The 12561-nt window shown below is 30.2% G+C and overlaps 9 protein-coding genes across 9 annotated transcripts, besides 6 other annotated features; 4 read left to right on the top strand and 5 right to left on the bottom strand.

The window, feature by feature from the left end:
- Window positions 1-218: 218 nt before the first annotated feature.
- Window positions 219-299: a sequence feature (AT_rich).
- Window positions 300-714: 415 nt separating this feature from the next.
- Window positions 715-752: a sequence feature (AT_rich).
- An 89-nt stretch (window positions 753-841) lies between these two features.
- EDI_113690 (uncharacterized protein) lies at window positions 842-1579 on the top strand (the record flags this gene model as incomplete). The annotated part of the gene is made up of 1 exon (XM_001735998.1): window positions 842-1579. The coding sequence occupies one exon, from the start codon at window positions 842-844 to the stop codon at window positions 1577-1579; it is 738 nt and encodes a 245-aa protein (XP_001736050.1).
- Window positions 1580-1785: 206 nt separating this feature from the next.
- Window positions 1786-2109, bottom strand: EDI_113680 (uncharacterized protein; the record flags this gene model as incomplete). Its single annotated transcript, XM_001735997.1, has 1 exon — window positions 1786-2109. One exon carries the CDS (start codon window positions 2107-2109, stop codon window positions 1786-1788), a length of 324 nt encoding a protein of 107 aa, XP_001736049.1.
- A 197-nt stretch (window positions 2110-2306) lies between these two features.
- Window positions 2307-2612, top strand: EDI_113670 (uncharacterized protein; the record flags this gene model as incomplete). The annotated part of the gene is made up of 1 exon (XM_001735996.1): window positions 2307-2612. One exon carries the CDS (start codon window positions 2307-2309, stop codon window positions 2610-2612), a length of 306 nt encoding a protein of 101 aa, XP_001736048.1.
- A 13-nt stretch (window positions 2613-2625) lies between these two features.
- Window positions 2626-2676: a sequence feature (AT_rich).
- A 91-nt stretch (window positions 2677-2767) lies between these two features.
- Window positions 2768-3286, bottom strand: EDI_113660 (uncharacterized protein; the record flags this gene model as incomplete). The annotated part of the gene is made up of 1 exon (XM_001735995.1): window positions 2768-3286. The coding sequence occupies one exon, from the start codon at window positions 3284-3286 to the stop codon at window positions 2768-2770; it is 519 nt and encodes a 172-aa protein (XP_001736047.1).
- Window positions 3287-3417: 131 nt separating this feature from the next.
- EDI_113650 (uncharacterized protein) lies at window positions 3418-5094 on the top strand (the record flags this gene model as incomplete). Its single annotated transcript, XM_001735994.1, has 1 exon — window positions 3418-5094. The coding sequence occupies one exon, from the start codon at window positions 3418-3420 to the stop codon at window positions 5092-5094; it is 1677 nt and encodes a 558-aa protein (XP_001736046.1).
- Window positions 5092-5131: a sequence feature (AT_rich).
- Window positions 5100-7728, bottom strand: EDI_113640 (uncharacterized protein; the record flags this gene model as incomplete). Its single annotated transcript, XM_001735993.1, has 2 exons — window positions 5100-7658; window positions 7720-7728. The coding sequence occupies 2 exons, from the start codon at window positions 7726-7728 to the stop codon at window positions 5100-5102; spliced, it is 2568 nt and encodes an 855-aa protein (XP_001736045.1).
- Window positions 7729-7774: 46 nt separating this feature from the next.
- EDI_113630 (uncharacterized protein) lies at window positions 7775-8719 on the bottom strand (the record flags this gene model as incomplete). Its single annotated transcript, XM_001735992.1, has 1 exon — window positions 7775-8719. One exon carries the CDS (start codon window positions 8717-8719, stop codon window positions 7775-7777), a length of 945 nt encoding a protein of 314 aa, XP_001736044.1.
- A 25-nt stretch (window positions 8720-8744) lies between these two features.
- On the bottom strand, window positions 8745-10505 carry EDI_113620 (uncharacterized protein; the record flags this gene model as incomplete). The annotated part of the gene is made up of 1 exon (XM_001735991.1): window positions 8745-10505. The coding sequence occupies one exon, from the start codon at window positions 10503-10505 to the stop codon at window positions 8745-8747; it is 1761 nt and encodes a 586-aa protein (XP_001736043.1).
- A 21-nt stretch (window positions 10506-10526) lies between these two features.
- Window positions 10527-11382, top strand: EDI_113610 (uncharacterized protein; the record flags this gene model as incomplete). Its single annotated transcript, XM_001735990.1, has 2 exons — window positions 10527-11291; window positions 11356-11382. The coding sequence occupies 2 exons, from the start codon at window positions 10527-10529 to the stop codon at window positions 11380-11382; spliced, it is 792 nt and encodes a 263-aa protein (XP_001736042.1).
- Window positions 10606-10634: a sequence feature (AT_rich).
- A 903-nt stretch (window positions 11383-12285) lies between the features above and the next one.
- Window positions 12286-12366: a sequence feature (AT_rich).
- The last annotated feature ends 195 nt before the right edge of the window (window positions 12367-12561 follow it).

Genomic DNA, 12561 nt, shown 5'->3' with positions numbered 1-12561 from the left:
TAGAAATAGAACATGACGTGGCTACACATCATATGATGTTTATAAAAATAGAATTGAATGACGTGGCTACACATCAATGAAGTTAAAATAAAACTCAATGACGAGGTCAATACGTGGATAAAACTCGAAGAATTATGGGATGAATATCACAAAAATCTTAAAAAAGTCAGATGAAAATCTAAAAATCTCAAATAGAAAGGTCAGATGACTCACTGACCTAAATTATAGTAAAATTATAGTAAATATACTATAAATTATAGTAAAAAGTAAAAGTCAGTAAATATATATATATATTTTTTGGGGTGTCAGAGTCAGAATAAGATTAATATTGAGACACCGACTGACCATTATGGGATGAATAACATAAAAATTATGGGAATAAATAAGAAACACTAAAACGTTAGTTTATTGATGATATAATAACAAAAATAAATAACACAAATAACAACGAGTGGTATATATCATAAAAGTCAGCGCAACTGAATTATTAGATCGCTGACCCTAGTATATATAGTAATGTATATGTGGCAGGGTTGAAAATAACGTTCAAAATTTTCAAATGGTGAGGAATTAGGGTGAAATAAAGATGCAGAAATAAGAAGAAAATGTAACATAGAAACATAAAGAAGCAGAGAAACATAAAAACAACCAATAAACAACGAGAGAAAGGTGAAGTATTACAATAGTAATGAGGAATTGGAATGACGATTAAGCAAAATATAATAAAATAAACAATATTAAATAGAATATAACGATTAGTAATATATACGTAATCAACAAAATAAATAAACAAGAACAATCTATTATTGTTTTATACAAATTAAACAAGTTAACACAACAAATGAGCATCAACAATGAATCGATTAACAACAAACTTATATCAAAATATGAATATAAAAAACAACATATTTTTATAGGAGGTGGAATTGCAACAGGTAAAACAACAATGTTAAACTTATTAAACGAATATATGGATTATTATACAAATACTTTACTTATAAAAGAATACATCGATTATGACAAAGAAGGAGTTATCAAACTAAAACAATTGTTCAATGGATTGATTACCGATTATGAATTTCAAACATACGTATTAAACTGTTATGAAAAACATTTAAACAGTCCCATTTACGAAAACGCCGATTTTATATTATGGGATAGACATCCCAGTGAAGCTTTAGAAATATTCTGTAAAGACGAAAACAGTCTGTCAAAGGAAGAAAGAAACAAATTAAAACAACGTCTAGAACAAATTTATAGAAGATACGAAATACCGTTATTAACAAACAACGACGTCTCGATTATAAATATAGACACTTCAAGAATTTCAGTTGAAATAGCACAAGAAGCGTTAATTAATATATTTATTCATTCCGCAATGCTAGGTATAACAGATGGAAGTATATTCGTTCTATTATATTGTGGAGATTTAGAGGCACAATTTAAAAGAGTAGTCAAAAGAGGAAGACAGGTAGAATTAGAAACGTACAAAAAGAAAGAAGACTTATCAAAGATAAACCAGTGTTATATCAACTTCTACGTCAAATTAATAACAGAAAAGACGAGCTCTAAGAAGTAATTAACTAATTATTATCATTTGATATTTATTAATGGAAGATACAGAAAACGGCTTTATCAAGAAATTAGAACACAAACAACCAAAGCTATTAATGAGAATATGTTATTCTATAGCAGCAACGATTGTATTACTTATACTAATTATATGTATTATTGTTGCACAGCTAATTATAAAATTCCTAGAATAAACAACTAAAAAGAATTTAATTATTTTTTGGGTTTAGTAAAATCTTTCCTTTTCATTTCACGAACTGATCTACAAGTTCTATAAGCATCTATAACATTTTTATGTTTAATAAGCATTTCATTAGACAATTTTGCAATATCTTCGATTAAAAACGCTTCGTCCTCAATCAACTTACCATATTTTTCACTTTCACATGTAGTAATTTGTTCTTTCTCGCATAACATCTTCATGTCATCACACATATCTTGCAAATCCACCAAATCAGAGTAATAATCATAAAGAGCACTAATAGCTATCTCTTCTAATGGATACAAATCACAACGTTCTTCAATGGTATAAGACATAATGTTATACACCCATTAAAAATTTTAAGTTTAAATAACAATGTATACAAATGTCCACGTAAGAGAATACATCAAACAGACAATTTATTTGTCATCCAGACACAAAACAGACAATTTTTATAACACGTTTTAACGCAATGAGGAATTTCGTTTGAATATTTAAACGTTAACAGAACTGATATATTCATCAACAAAACATGGAAACACCCCAAGCAGTTCGTGCAATTATTGAATTAAAAATATCAGAATTAAAAAATGAAATCAGATATCAATTAACAAGAAACTTAACTGAAGATGGAAGAAGTCTAATATACACAATAGCTTATTGGGCCAAACAAGTAATGTTTAATAATGAATACAAGTACAACAAACAACTCTTTGATTACTTAGAAATATTCTATAACGATCTTCCAGTTTTATTAGTCGATTTTACTAGACTTCAGACAATATTAGGAGAAATCAAATTCTTCTATAATCCAGAATATAAAGAACATATGAAATAGTAATTTAATTTGGTTATAAAATTTATGTTATTTATTTTTGTTGTTATTTTTTTTTTCAATAAAAGGGAAACCCTCCTAACGGAGGGTATCATATTTATTATTATCATTACAATTACAAAACTTTTAAACAAACAACAATTATAAAGAAAAGTAAATTATTCATCACTGCTATCAGCTTTCTTTGGTTTCTTCTCTTCGTCCTTAGATTTAACAGGCTTTAATAAAGCTCGCTTTGATTTTTGTTCATTTACTTCATCATCAATACAAGCAATATCATCATCTACATCATTCTTTTTAGAATACTTTCTTATCCATTCTGGTATAGTATCCTGGTTAATACACTTTTTACCTTTCTTAATATTAAACTTCCTATTCCAAGTGTTAAAAGAATTTAATCCAATTCCGTTCTCATCCAAGTAACGAGATATTCGTTCACAGCGTCTAATACATTCCAACTTATTTCTAATTAAATCCTGACGCTCTTCATCTGTTTTAACCTTATCACTTGAATTTAATTTCCAATCGATATAAGAGGGCTCCTTCATAGTATAATAAAATTTCTTAAGGAAGCCATTTATACCGGGTTCAGATTGAGATTCTGTATATACATCAATTAAGTCCATTGATGCAACATCATTAAAGATATCATCATGTGGTCTATTAAAAGAGGACATATTATTTATTGTTTATGTTTTCAAGTTCATAGAAAGGTTTAAATAACCCAACTCCATTCAATGATGTCACCGACACGCAATAAAAACCTCAACGGATTATATAAATAGATCACACCGAACATTATTTATTTATGTCAACACAAGAATTCCACAACGAACCAACAAAATTAGATGAAATCCATTTAAAAGAGACTCTCGCTCATAACAAAGCTTTACACTTCACCTCAAGATATATGTACTTGACCTTATGGGGTGATGAAATTAGTAACCAAACACAATTCAAGGAAGTAATAGATCGTATTGCAGGTCCCACTAATAACTTACAATATGCACACATCTCGCCAGTAGAGAAAGACGAGATAAATCCACATCCACACCAACACCTACTTATAGTAACCAAAAGACCTCGTTCATTCAAAGCTCGTCCAATTATTAAACACTCAGACGGAACACAACAAACGTTCTGGTATTCACGTGTTAATTCATATACATCAAGGACGGGCGATATTTCCAACATCATCAAATATATAACAAAAAAAGGACCAGGTATGTATAAAGGAGATCCAACATTAAAAGAAGACTTAAAACAGACCTGGATAAACGCATTAAACGAACTAGATTCTTACCAAGATTTTAACGAATTAGAAAAAAATTTATTAGATATTAATGCAGAGAAATACATCCAACAAGAAGGAAAAATAAAAGCACGTTGGATGAGAAAGAATGCCAGACGCCTTGATATAGAGAATTACACCAGAACAGATTTACTTCCATGGAGAGAAGACATGGAAGAAATACAGACAATACGAAAGTGGTTAAAGTGTGCACAAGGAAACAAATATAGAATGGGAAACTTGTTCATAGTAGGTCCTACTAAAACAGGTAAGACTGAATTCGCAATACAAGAAATATTTTTAAAATACAATACTTTCATGTTAAGAGGAGACTCTTTATTCGACGCATACGACGATGAACAGAATTACCGTTTTATATTATTTGATGATATAAACTATGATAAGAATTTATTAAGATTAATAAAAGCTATTACATCTACTATAAACAAGAAAACGATGGTAAATGTAAAGTACTCCAAAGCCATTGTAACCGCCCGTCCTTGTGTTCATTTATTAAATCAAAAGGAATACGAAGGAGTCGTAGACTTAATGAAATACAACGGTGGTTATAATTGGTGGAAAAGAAACTCACTCAAGGTATTTATAGACAAGAAATTATATAAAGATCCTGAAGAATCTGAAAAAGATTCAGAAGACATGGAAAAACAAGAAGAAAACTACAATGCCATGGAAGACCTACAAGAAAAATATGATAGTATTAAAGATATTCCAGACGAACAAGAATCAGAAGAAACCAATCCAATAGAACATGTTTCATTTTACAAAAGAGTAACCAATTTAATGGAATCACTTGGTTACGACGAAGAGTTCTTAGAAGGATTAACAGAAAAATTAACAGAAGCAAAGAAAGATAAAAAGATGAAAAAAATACTGAACGAATCTCAAGAAGACAACACAAGCATGATAGAAGAGTGGAACGAAGACTTAGAAGAATATCAAACGGATAATCCACTTGGTATGACAAAAGAAGATTTTAACAACTTCGAAAAAGAAACGATGTCACAATATGAAAAACAGAGAAGTAGTTACTTCAATAACCGTTTAAGAGATGACTATATGGATGAAGAAGATGATGATTACGAAGAAGATGACGATTTCAACGATGAAAACGCTCTACCAGAACACAGACCATTCGGAGGAAAAGACGGTGATATGGATATAATTTATGACTAAATAAATTAATTAAATTTCTTTTTCTTTTTTTTAATTTCCTTAACATTTTCTATAGAACTACTCTGAGAAGGATCATAAGGACTTCCATCAACAGTTTTATGACTAACAGTATGAGTATCATAATATTCAAGCCTTTTACGACGATCTTCTTCAAGACGTTCATTAGCTATCTGTTCTTGAACCAAACCAATTATCTGTGCATCGGTAAGACTATAAGGATCAACAGGAGATTTCTTTCCAAGTTTAACTTGATAATTACCAGGTTTCAATTCTTCAACACTCTTTCCCTTTAAGAAAGATTTTTTAACATCAGCACGCATAAACTTAACATCGTATTTCTTATTTCCTTTTCCAGCAATATGTATATTATTATCAACTGGTACAGCAGCTCCTCCGACAACAGCATTTGCAACTATACCCTGTACCTGATCATTATTCAATAATCGTTTATCAGCTCTATAATATTCATCAATATATCTTCTCGTAACAGTATTTCTAAAAGCGTTGTCAAGTCGTTCGGGAGTAGTATCATTAATTTGGAGCGCTTTATTATATATTAACTGCCTATCTAATTCAGAATTCGTTTTATATTCAATTCCCAATTTATCAATATCTTTATCGAGAATATTAGAAGCCTGTAATAAGTCATTCAAGTTGTAAGTATTATTATTCAATTTATTTATAAAATCAGTAAAACTATCAATAAAATTTCCAACAGCAACACTATTAATAGGAATTGTATAATCGTGTTCCTCAAATATATTTTTAGCAACACTTACTCTTTTCAATACTTGATCAAAGAAATGACGATTAGGACCATATTCAAGAGGACGATTTCTAGAAAACTCTTTAACAATTCTGGGAAATTCTTCATTCAACTTTTTTAACTTCTCGTTAACAGTAGGGTCCAAAACAAAAGAAGGTCTTTCAAGTTTAACATCACGAACACGAGTAGCAACAGGAATCAAAACAGAAACTTTATCATTTCCATCATCACCTCTACCAGGTCTATTACCACCTAAAACATTAAAAGCGTTATTAGCTAATTCATTACCTTTTCCAACTTCTTCTTGTATATCAGCAATCAAATTAATAGCAGCAGACATGTCTCGTATCTTTCCTTCGTTATATTTTCTAATATTACTAGCAATAGCACCAAACTTAGCATCAAAACGTCGTTTAGCTCCAGCACGCATAGCAGGATCAGGAATACTTCTAATATATTGAGCAACTTGATTTTCGTTAATATAAAATTTATTACCCATTAATTTTGTTATATCGCTAATAAGTTTCCATTTACTAAATGTAACTTGATCAGTTTCCTGTTTAAAAACTTCTTGACTCATTTTTCTATCAATCTGAGAAAAATTCTTCTCCAAATAATCAAAATCACTAGCATATGTTTTATTTTCACCTTCTAATACTCTAATACGTTCATTACTTTGATCAATACGTAAATTAAGCTTATCCAAAATGTTATTGATATTATTAAATTCGGACTTGTATAAATCAGGTTGATTAACTTTCATTTCATTTATACCAGCAATAATACCGTTTATAAGAGTATGCATAATACGCTGTTCATTCTTAGAAACATAAATTGCATTAGAAAGAGCATTCAAACCAGCATTATACATACGATCACGAGCATTCATTGCTTTGTAACTCTTCTCAATCTCCTCATTTAATTTACCAAGTGTTCCATAAACATTATTTATATCATTACCATATTGACCAAGTAACTTCTCAAATTCAGGTATACGAGAAACTACTGGTCTCATATCATTAAGTATAGTAGTCATTTCTTCTAATATTCTTTCGGAATAACCAAAACGTTTTCGAAGAAATATATCATAAGCTCTTAAATCTTCCTTAGTAACAAACTGTTGTTGATTACGCTTTAAATCAATGTTTTCTTTTTCAAGTATATCAATACGCCTCTGATTTTCTCTAACCATTTGATTAATTTGTTGATGCTGAAGACCTCCAGCCTTTAATTGTTCTTTAATATGTTTATTTTCCCGTCTGAGATATTTAATTTTCTTTTCAATCTCTTCATTATAATCATCATAAGTAACAATATTAGGTACATATTGATCATATCTCTCTCTACGTTGACTCCAATTAGGATTAACATTAAAATAAGGGTCATATAATAACTTACCAGCTTCAACTTTATCTTCTCCAGTTTCAACCAATTTACCATCTTCAATTTTATAACGACTACCTTCAAGTAATTTATTAATAACATCATTAACACCCTGTTGATCGAGTTTATTTTCAAGTCGATAATCAAGATACTCTTGTAATGTATTTAATAATCTCATCTTACCAGTACGAGGATCATATACTTTCATAGGTTCCCATTCAGATTCATTATATTGTTTTAGTGGTTCCTCTTTCTTCTCGTCATCTTTTTTATCTCCACCACTACCAGCAAGAGGAGTATAAGGAACATATGGTCTACCACCAAATCTATAAAACTGTACTTCATTATCTATGGGCTGTCTAGCAGTTTTAAATTCAGTAGCATAACCACTCCAATTAGTATGAAATTCATCACCCTCATAATTATAAAAATCATGATAACGTCTTTTATAATTTTTAAATTGTTTACGATTAAACCGATTCCATCTCGGTTGTATAACATCAAACCAACGTCTCATTAAAAATAAGTAGATTAAAGATTAGGATTTGATTCTGGCATACCATTATTAGGTAATACAACTCCTCCATTGGTATAACTAGAATCATTTGCATTATATACTGTATCGGGATTAATAGAGGGTTTACTTGCACCATCAGCAGCTCCAACCACAACATAACCAGAAGCATCAGAACTAGAAGGTACAACCAACCCTGTATTATTTTTAGCATAACCAATAAATCCAGAATATGGTTTAAATATTTCAGCATTTGGAGTGAGAACCTTTCTCAATCCTCTTAATGTAACATCAAATTGCCAATGAATAGTTAAAGTACAGGCATTTGCAGCAGCAACATTTTGAGGAGCTTTAATAGAAATAAGTAATTGAGGATTCCATGCACTATACATATTATCTTGTGATAATACTTGTTTTGTATTTGTTGTTGGTAAATACATCGATTTTTCCATCATTGATGCAGCATCTAATTGTCTAATGACACCCCATCTACTTCCATAATACAATGTCTTTTCATTTGCAGATGAATAACTTGATACAACACCATAATCAGGTACTCCAAAATATTTAGTACCAGAAAGATCGATTACTTTAATCCTAACACCATTTCTATCCCATGCAGTACAAATAGAAGGGAATGTCGCACTATTTAATAAACCATTACCAATGAAAGTCATTTCAAGTGATGCTCTAACAGCATTAACTTTATATTGATCATACATTCCCATATAATTTTCAAAATATTGAGTAGAAGTAAGAATAGCATTTACATTTCTAATCAAAGTACCTTCACTTCCATTAGCAGGTACATTAATAGTAACATCTTCTTGTGTAGAGATTACTACATTAGTAGAATCTCTTTGTTGCATTGCACTTGCAAAATTACCAAATGCTTGTCTTCGGAGAGTACTTCTCCTTCCTCTTCTTCTCATAGTACGTCTACCTCTCATTCTTCTTGCCATAACTAAATGAAAAATAACAGTTCAATTAATTACCAGTTAATAAAGGAATCATCTTACCAGAAATTGAATCAATCTTAGTAACATAAGTAGTAGAAGAAGAATTAGCAGAAGCATAACTAGCAGCATAATATTCATCAGAATTTGTTCTACCAATATTGAGAGCACCAGCATTATAAGCAAATTTATCAGTATTAGCACCAGTGAGCTTATCACTATTAAGATTAACACCAACAATAACACTGTAATTATTAACATTTGCAGAGCCAACTTCATTAATAAAACTATTAGCATCAAATGCATGATTCTTATCAACAGCAGCAGATGAAAAAATACGCATTGAATTATTAACACTACCAAATGCGATGGCATATAAATATTTATTAGAACTCAGTGCACTTGTACCAAGTAATGCAGTCCATGTACTATCTTTGGAACGTATGAATATATCAAATGAACCATTTTGAGTGGTATAATGACCATTACCAGTAAGAGGGATCTGTTCACTATAATTATGAGTACCATCACTAATACTCCATCTCATGAATGAATAAGTTTCAACAACCTCATTTCTAGTAGTTCGTAATTGTTTAAAACGAACAGTAATATATCCCATTACTTTAAGAAGATAATTATCATCAATATTTAATGTTGCACCAGTAACAATATCATTCAAATAAGCGGTCCACTTAGTATTATCAATAAACGGTAAAACAGTACCACGATAAGCAGTTATTTCAATTCTAGTAGTAGCTTTAAGAATGGGATATAATGCATTGGGAGTTTGTTCAGTTGGAGCAGTACCCTTTTGTAATGTACTAACATCAGTATATTTTATACTAGAATCGGAATTCCACTCAAATTGACTGTCATCAAAATATTGAATTACACTCAATAATCTCGTATCAGATTTATCATTGTCAGAATTATTCTTTACTCCTGGAATACTAGCTCTGGCACCATATAAAATAGTAGGTATAAATCGTCCATTTTGTATCTCTGGTTTAAATTCGTATAATCTACCACTCAAAATAGTAGGAATTGTCATCATTTTTTCACTGCTACTAACACCTTGAATATCTAAAGACAAATGCATTGGTGCACCTGGCATTTTAGATTGATAAATATAAGAAGAATAAGAAGCAAATTCTTCATAACTTGGTTCAGCATAAACAACATTACCATCGGTATTATTTTGATAAAACCCACTTGGAATAGTTCTTTTAGCAGCCATACCATAAATACAAGGAAATGTTACTTCCTGAGTACCTATCGGACCTTTATCATTAGAGGGCTTTTCAATCTTCTTACCAATAGCATAATTTGTATTCAAATATGTTAATAAATCATTCGCTTTATCAGCTTTAGTTAAATCACCAGAAGTAATCATGGCAATCAATTGGTCATAACTAACATTTGTAAAACTTGTACCAGAATCAGTACTAACTCTATAAGCATATTCTTTATTAAATACAACATTAAATTCAATTTTAGTGGAAACACCCTTAGCAACATCTCCACAAATATGAACATCCATGATTTTAAATTGATCAAAACAATCACATAATTCTCTAAATATAATACTCTTATTCAATAATCCAAGTGATCCAATAGTATGAACATCGACACCTAAACCAGTAGCATTATCAAGAACAACTTTACCAATCCATGAATCACTTACAGGAATTGTAGCAGTTAATTCTTGTTGTGTACTTCTTTTAACGACATCAATATTCTTTTTAGGTTTTACAGCATTACGCCCATTAGTGGAATTAGCAAAAGATCTCATCTAAATGAATATTAAGTTAAGATGCAAGAACTATATGACATCTCAAACATAAATGATATATTAAAAAGAACAAATAATAATTCTTTTGATATTATAGCAGAAAAAAATAAATATACTTTATATAATTTTCCTTCTTCATCTAATTTACAACAAAAAACAATTACTTATACATCAAATGGTATTAAAGATTTAGTACCAGATGATGGTTATGATGGAATTTCACAAGCTAAAATTAATATTATTGTACCTCAACAATCATTACAAGAAAAAACAATTACTTACACAACAAGAGGAATACAAACACTACTACCAGATACAAATTATGATGGAATATCTAAAGCAACAATTAATATAAATGTACCACAACCAATATTCAATGAAATAATAGCAAATATTTCAGATAACGGAACATACAATTACACTCCAAATCCTTCAACAGATGGTATATCCAAAGTAACAATAAATGTAAATGTTTTACAATATTTCATAGACAAATTAAATTGTTATTACTTAAATGTTTCACATATACAAAATCTGAGAGATTTATCAACAATAATTGTATATGGACCGACAGAGGAAGCTGATATCAGTTGGACAAATAGATGGGGAAGATTTATAGGATATTCGGATACTGCATCAATCACATTATCTTCTTCATGGCCATTCTTAATAATGTGGAAAGGATCAGACAATGAAGCATACATTCAATTACAACGATCAACATCAATTCCAATAAGAAACGGAGTGCTTACATGGGTTCATGTATTAGAAGAAGATACCTCCACAGTTATTCTACGTTGTATGGACTCGTCAAAAAATGACAGAGCATTATTTGTTTCATATGTAGAAGAATTCTCAGAACCAAGAGACTTTATAGACTTATATTTCTTCTACCCAACAATATTTAAATAACTCTTTAATCTTTTTATTTTCATTTTAATGGAAGAAATATATAACATCACTTCATTAGCTCAAGAAATAGAAGACGCAGGACAAAATTACTTTGACATTATAGGGGAAAAAACGACATATAGACTAGAAAACTTTCCAGCAACAGACACATCAATCAGAAAAATAGATACATTCACATTCAAAGACAGATACGGCGACGAACCAGTAACAGAAACAATATTATTTTCCAAATAGCACAACACAGATATTTCATAGATAATACTCCAACAGCAGATAATCTAAAGGCAAATGCTTATATAACACCTGGTGGGACCTATTGTATGTTAATTCACAACAACTCAACAAGCGGACTTTCAATTCCACCACCAACAGACGCTCCAGGTCAGGATCAACTAGTAATACGCCTAGATAAAAATACAACATCAATACCAATACGATCTATTAAAACCTCAACAAGCGTAGTTTCACAACCATCATTAGCAGGAGAAGGAGATATTTTAATAATAATACCACCAACAAACAGAGTAATTATACGCCTATTAAACACTCCACCTCAGGAAAACATGAAAATAAATATAGGTTGCAGTATAGGAGATATATCTTCTCAATATGCTTTATTCTCTTTAACTCCTCAAATGTTTGACTTAACAACACTCCTCTCAAAAACTTCTTAATTTAATTTCTTTGTGAAAATTTAAGGTTGTCAGTTGTCAGGAAAATAAGAGTGAAATAACAACCGAAGGGAAGTGCATGCAACGATTTCCTGATAACTGATAACATTAAACCAAGCAAAGGAATTTTTATGTCTTATATCCCATAATGGTCAGTCAGTGTGTCAATATTAATCTTATTCTGACTCTGACACCCCAAAAAATATATATATATATTTACTGACTTTTACTTTTTACTATAATTTATAGTATATTTACTATAATTTTACTATAATTTAGGTCAGTGAGTCATCTGACCTTTCTATTTGAGATTTTTAGATTTTCATCTGACTTTTTTAAGATTTTTGTGATATTCATCCCATAATTCTTCGAGTTTTATCCACGTATTGACCTCGTCATTGAGTTTTATTTTAACTTCATTGATGTGTAGCCACGTCATTCAATTCTATTTTTATAAACATCATATGATGTGT

The sequence above is a fragment of the Entamoeba dispar genome, genomic scaffold (assembly GCF_000209125.1).
Source record: "Entamoeba dispar SAW760 scf_1105229459655 genomic scaffold, whole genome shotgun sequence".
NCBI classification, from domain to species: domain Eukaryota; phylum Evosea; order Mastigamoebida; family Endamoebidae; genus Entamoeba; species Entamoeba dispar.
This window is presented reverse-complemented; position numbering and strand designations above follow the sequence as displayed.